The sequence below is a fragment of the Chiloscyllium plagiosum genome, chromosome 25, assembly GCF_004010195.1.
Source record: "Chiloscyllium plagiosum isolate BGI_BamShark_2017 chromosome 25, ASM401019v2, whole genome shotgun sequence".
Classification (NCBI taxonomy): domain Eukaryota; kingdom Metazoa; phylum Chordata; class Chondrichthyes; order Orectolobiformes; family Hemiscylliidae; genus Chiloscyllium; species Chiloscyllium plagiosum.
Genome location: NC_057734.1, coordinates 14,246,399 through 14,252,700, shown reverse-complemented (window position 1 = coordinate 14,252,700; position 6,302 = coordinate 14,246,399). Strand labels below are relative to the sequence as shown.

Below are 6,302 nucleotides of genomic sequence, written 5' to 3'. Positions count from 1 at the left end.
CCAATTTTAGTACTACTAATTGAGGTATAAATGTTGATTAGGACAACAAAATTCTCGATCTTTAAATAGTACTGTAGTACTAAGACATCTATTAAATTCAGCGGTACACTTACCAGGACCTGTTGTCTAACATCAAACATGTTGCATTACTCCCTGAAGATATGCTGTATAGAAGTATCAGCATATATTATGCACAAGTCCTGATGTGGAATTTAAACTCTCACCCATGATACAACAGTTCCTATCATTGACACAAGACTATTAGGAAGGGAAAGCAACTTGTTTTGAATTCCAGACTGTAAAATGACTTCATCCTGACTAAAATTGAATCAGTTATATATACACCATATGCAAGATTAATTGTAAATTATCATTTTTAATAAGATTTTTAAAACAATTCACAATAGAACACAAGATCATTTGCACATCAGGGTGATCCTTATAGAGATCAATTGTTGGGAGAAAATCTAAATATGGGTGATGAAGAAATGAACAGGTGTCAACATAATTGGAGAATACTTTTCCTTTGTTTTACTGTAAGTTGCCTTTTACTTGAAGAGGAGTGTTTTTTTTCTCATACCTGCATCTCCTTCACTCATGCCAATCAGTTATAAGTGGAGACCCAAACACATTTATACACATGCAGGATTTGATCTTAGTTGGAATGTTGTACTATTCCCTCTCCTCTTGCTCGCCAGTGAAAAGAGTATAAGGGAATGCTGTTCAGGAGTATTACAGCCCAGAGAGAGGAGGTGAAAAAGGCCTCACTATTACAGTCTATAGAGTTTTAATCTTCTTTAGAATTTATTGGCAATGACTTTCGGACCTCTGTTTAGTTACACCCATTATGGCATTTTTGACATGAGGAACTCGCTACGTGGGAAGCAATGGGACAGACCTATACTGCTTCAGATTGTTACATGTTGAAATAATACTGGGAATAACCCTCAAAAGGTTAGTGAAGAAAATATTTTCCAAGAATTAAAAAAAAAATTAAGAGGTTTATAAACAAAGACATGTCACTGCTGAAGAGCTTCATAATTTCTATAAAATCTTGTACTTTGAACTACAGTAGCGCCTTGACATACAAACGACCCCGTTCACGAACAAATCAGTTTACGAACAGGATTGTACGTAACGTGTTGCTTCAACGTACGTACGAAATTCAAGGTACGAACGCAAAAAGTCCGTGTGCGACCACGTGGTTTCACTGTTCTGCTTTGCTACGTGCTTGTTGAACGCAAAAGCTCTCGGGACCTGAGTGCTCTCATTCAGTTCGTCCTTGGCGCATGCGCTGTGAACAGCCATCCAAGCATTCTTACGCTATCCGAACAATGGGAAAAATTGATTCAGTTCGCGAACTTTTCGGTTCACGAACCGGGTCCCGGAATGGATTAAGTTCATAAGTCGAGGCGCTACTGTATATTATTTGACATCTGCTTGAAGACAGTTTTATGGTTTAACTCCCATTCTTTAATGGTATTTCCTCTTCTGAGCTGGTCTACCTCTGCCACTCACTACTCCCTGGCTGATTACGAATGAGTGGCCTGGTCACAGGCTTCTACTGGTCTGAAATGAAGGTGGGGTAATGCAGTCTGACAGCTTCTGTTCAGTAGCTCCTTTAGCGTAGCACAGCTGAAACTGGCAACTCTGAGCTATGAAGCATGTTGGTCAAAGCCCATCATTAGCATATACTCCTGCAGTTTCAACATGCACAATGCTGCCACAATCATGGTGAAAATTCCCTTTCAATAAAAGACCCTAAGACCTTTGAAGGGGTATTGTTATGAGCTAGACAGACTGAGGATCCCAGGATTGAGTCCAAATTTGTTGTGTTAACTGGAGTGGCAAAATGCCATAATTCAGTTTGGTGCTTTGGCATGAAGGGGGATTCAACAAACAAGTAATATATTCAGTGCCTCATGCCAGCTGGCATTTGAGAACAATATCAGACTCTGTTAAGATAGCACAATAGTCAGAGCCTTCAGCTGAGAAGAATAAGTGGGAGATGGTGGACTCCGGATAACCAGATCCTCCTCAGCAATTTCAGCAGTGACATGGCTTACAGTAGAATGCTTTTTTTTTTAAAACTTCAGGACTTCAACAGATCCCAGTTAATTCTTACAAATCCTCTTTTGCTACACTGGGTACTTGAAATGAGCTCAGGATATTCTGCCGTTTCTGAAACTCCACCTTTTTAGCTGAACTCATCTTGCTCTCTTCCAGCAGTTTGCCAATCCGTGCAATCTCGGAATGGACAAATGAATCACCTTGTGCCAGAACCTTGCTCATAATTTTATGGTACTGTTCTGCTGATTTCTGCTCAGACTCTGGCATCTCCTGTATCATGGCCTTCACCTTCTCCATGATCTTCTGGCGCTCTTCCTGGGCGCTTGTGCTGCGGAACTCTGCAGCTAGTGTGTCATACTCCTCCAGACATCCGAGCATTCCGACCCACACACCTTTACTCTTCAACCACTGCTGAATGGCATCCTGTTTAATCTCACCAGTGTAGTGGACTGGATTCTCCAAATCCCCATTCATGAAAAGCAAATAGACAGGATAGTCATCCTTTTCCACTTTGTATTTCGTGCCAAGTTCTGAATTTTCCTTTTCACCATAATCTGTTTATGAATTTAAAAAATCTAAAGTTAAATAATTTCTCATAGTATAAGTCTGACTATATATTTTAAAACATTGTTTTTCCTCACTTTCTCCCGCCCTCATAACACTCCCAATTCCCACAGGATCTACAGCTTGGCACACAAGCTTCTAATTCTCCCCTACCCTTTCCTAAGAATATTTACTGGCTGTGAGTCGTATGGGATGTCTTCAGTGTATGAAAGGTGTTTATGTCAAAACAAATTATTTCTTCTCCCTATTCTATGTACTCTCCATTTTTCATGGTCTCGATTCCAGCTCACAGTTGGAAATAGCCACTCAATAGTTATGCTGAGAAAAAAATTCTAACAATAAGACCTGCTATCTGGCTGAGGCTCCAAGCATCCCTGTTTACTAATATTTATTTATTTATTTACAAGCACAACACATAGCTGAAACCATGTTCATATTCAATGATTGGAATTGTTGTGGGAACTAACCAATATAAGACACAGACATTTAATAGAGGAGGTTTCTGACCACTTAGTTTAATTCTTGAGCAAGTAACTCTTCCTACCTGATATTCCCACCTCAGCCACCAAGAGTTCCTTGCTGGAAGCAGAGTTTTCTGCTAATTTCTTAAACTCATCCTGTTTCTCTCCATATGGATACTGTGTGTCAATCTTTACCAGCACATACTTCTGTTTGGGAATAACCTGCAGGAAATACTGAGACTTTAGGTGTTGATCCATTTATTGGGTTTGCACAATTCTCGTAGTCTGAAACTGCATTTCATCAAATACAACTGACCCAAAGCTCTCTTTACCCACAACCAATCTTCTCACTATATAAATCATTGGATAACCACCAGGAAGGTCAGTGTTATCTATTCACAGCTGCTGCCAGGCCTGCTGAGTATTTCCAATACTTTGTCTTTATGTCTTACATGTTTTCTGCATCTCATTGTTTTTGTAAAGAAAATAAAAGTTCTATTTAACGAAGCTAGTTTCTGTTCAGAATTAAAAAGTGCAACGTTTCCCAACACCCGCCTATTCTCTGATAGAGGTTTTTGGCATGAATTTGGTAACCGGTCTTTGTTTCTGGAATGATTCATTGTGTGTGGCATTTTGGGGTAAATTTGACGAGTAAATCTGAATTCATTTTCTTTCTGTTACGTACTTTTAACTGTGGCTTCTATTTTTTTAAAAAATGCTGCAACCCAGGAGGACGTTGTTTCAGTGATTCCTGTTTGTAAGAAAACTAACCTTTATAACCAGATGTGATGGCTGCATGTGACTGAGTTGCAGATTCTAGCACATTCTGTGAGCTCATGTTGTTCTGGCCTAATTAGTGACTGAAGCAGAGATGGGGAGGGAGAAAAGGAGTGGGGCTAGGGAAAACAAAACGAGCGACATTGATGCAAACGAGGGGGAGATGGGCGGGAGGGAGGAAGTGAAACACGCGTGCAGAAAGGATTGGTGGGGAGGTGCTCATTGCTGTTCGCTGTCATTTTTCTATTGGAGGAGCGCACTAGGGCATTGCAAAAGGAAAGCCTCTATTAACCACCCTGTTAACGGACTGAATGACAGCAAAGTCCCGTGCCCAGCAGAGATTCCGGTGCCAGAAAATTCTGCACATCAGTCCTCGAGGACCCCCCGTCATGATAAAGATACACTGCACTGAAACAGTGGCAATGTTACAAACTCTGCCCGTGCACACTGCTAAACTCTTCTCAAATTAATTCATTGCCATTTTTAAAACTGGATTGATCAGCAAACCCGTGCATTCTATTCTCGCCTTTACTCATTGTCTATTTCTCTAATATACTTCAACCTATTTAAAAAAAAACACAAGGGAGCCGATCAGGTTTAATTTCCTTAGCGTCTGATAGAAACCTGTCACTTAACAAAATCGGCTTCGATTGGCATCCCGGGCATTTCCACATTGTGCTTTTTCTTTGCCGTTGGATATTGCCCCATTTTTTTTTCAGTTAAAAATCACACAACACCAGGTTATAGTCCAACAGGTTTAATTGGAAGCACACTAGCTTTCGGAGCGACGCTCCTTCATCAGGTGATAGTCAAATCATTTTTTGTTTCAGAGCTGCAAGATGTCAAATGAGTTATCACACTGTCGTGTTTATTTCAGATGTAGCACCGAGGAAGTTCCCGTTTGCCCGCCTGCAAATCAAATGTTTAACATGAGCGCCGCGTTTTCAGAGTGCACTCACCTTGTAGAAAGTGACCGTGTCCAGAGGGAGCGAGCCGACTGTGTGCAGGGCCCAAGTGGGAATAAAAAGATGCAGAAATGCCGCAGCGACAAAGAGCAGGAAGGAGCTGCTAACTGCTGCCATGGTTTACTGTGCCTCACATCAGCACCATGTGATCTTTAGGGCTGGGAGTTTCATGCAAATAACTTCCAGCCCTCCAGTTGTAAAGATTAATATCTTTGAGTGCAGGCAACGTGTTCTGTTACTAGAAAGCCAGCACTACATACATAATTAGGATGCATGCAGGCAAGGAATTGGTATTATTTTATTGAAAGTTTTTGAATTATTTTAAAAGCACTGTGAATAGGTTGGGGAATGCATTGACAATGGGTAGAGACAAAGTGCAGATCCTGGAATCCAAAGTATGGGGTACGGTGGCACAGTGGTTAGCACTGCTGCCTCTCAGCGCCAGAGACCCGGGTTCAATTCCCGACTCAGGCAACTGACTGTGTGGAGTTTGCATGTATCTGCTCTGGTTTCCTCTGGCCATGCTAAATTGCCTGTAGTTTTAGATAGGGGTATGGGTGGGTTGCGCTTCGGCGGGTCGGAAGGAGAAGAACACAGCAAGGCAGCATCAGGGTAGAGGTTAAAAATGTGTTGCTGGAAAAGTGCAGCAGGTCAGGTAGCATCCAAGGAGCAGGAGAATTGATGTTTCTTCAGGAATGAGGAAGGTGTGCCCAGCAAGCTAAGATAAAAGGTAGGGAGGAGGGGCGTTGGGAATGCAGGTGATAGGCCTGAGAAGGAGTGGGGTGGGGTGGAGAGGTCAGGAAGAAGATTGCAGGTCAAGAAGGTGGGTGCTGAGTCTGAGGGTTGGGACTGAGATAAGGTGGGGGGAGGGGAAATGAGGAAACGAGAAATCTGCATTCACCCCTTGTGGTTGGAGGGTTCCTAGGCGGAAGATGAGGCGCTCTTCCTCCAGGCCATGGTCTGGCGATGGAGGAGGCCAAGAACCTGCATGTCCTTGGTGGAGTGGGAGGGGGAGTTAAAGTGTTCAGCCACATGGCGGTTCCGCAAGTAGGCGGCCTGTCTCCCCAGTGTAGAGGAGGCCACATTGGATAGAGCAGATGCAGTAAATGATGTGTGTGGAGGTGTAGGTGAATTTGTGACGGATATGGAAGGATCCCTTGGGGCCTTGGAGGGAAGTAAGGGGGGAGGTAAGGACGCAAGTTTTGCATTTCTTGCGGTTGCAGGGGAAAATGCCGGGAGTGAAGGTTGCAGGGGAAGGTGCCGGGAGTGAAGGTTGGGTTGGTGGGGGGTGTGGACCTGACGAGGGAGTCACGGAGGGAGTGGTCTTTCTGGAACGCTGATAGGGGAGGGGAGGGAAATATATCCTTGGTGGTGGGGTCTGTTTGGAGGTGGCAGAAATGACGAAGGATGATACGATGTATCTGGAGGTTGGTGGGGTGGTAGGTGAGGACCAGTGGGGTTCTGT

At 43.2% G+C, this 6,302-nt stretch overlaps 1 protein-coding gene across 1 annotated transcript; it reads right to left on the bottom strand.

The window, feature by feature from the left end:
* Nucleotides 1-356: 356 nt before the first annotated feature.
* On the bottom strand, nucleotides 357-4,998 carry LOC122562591 (endoplasmic reticulum resident protein 29-like). The gene is made up of 3 exons (XM_043715553.1): nucleotides 4,832-4,998; nucleotides 3,179-3,317; nucleotides 357-2,624 (listed from the first exon to the last, which is right to left on the bottom strand). The coding sequence occupies exons 1-3, from the start codon at nucleotides 4,952-4,954 to the stop codon at nucleotides 2,122-2,124; spliced, it is 765 nt and encodes a 254-aa protein (XP_043571488.1). The 5' UTR covers nucleotides 4,955-4,998; the 3' UTR covers nucleotides 357-2,121.
* Between the last annotated feature and the right edge of the window lie 1,304 nt (nucleotides 4,999-6,302).

Coding starts and splice junctions, on each gene's coding strand:
- LOC122562591 (XM_043715553.1), bottom strand. CDS start 4,954: ATGGCAGCAGTTAGCAGCTCCTTCCTGCTCTTTGTCGCTGCGGCATTT. Junction 3,318..4,831: donor ACACGGTCACTTTCTACAAG/GTGAGTGCACTC, acceptor TATTTCCTGCAG/GTTATTCCCAAACAGAAGTA. Junction 2,625..3,178: donor GGCTGAGGTGGGAATATCAG/GTAGGAAGAGTT, acceptor ATTCATAAACAG/ATTATGGTGAAAAGGAAAAT.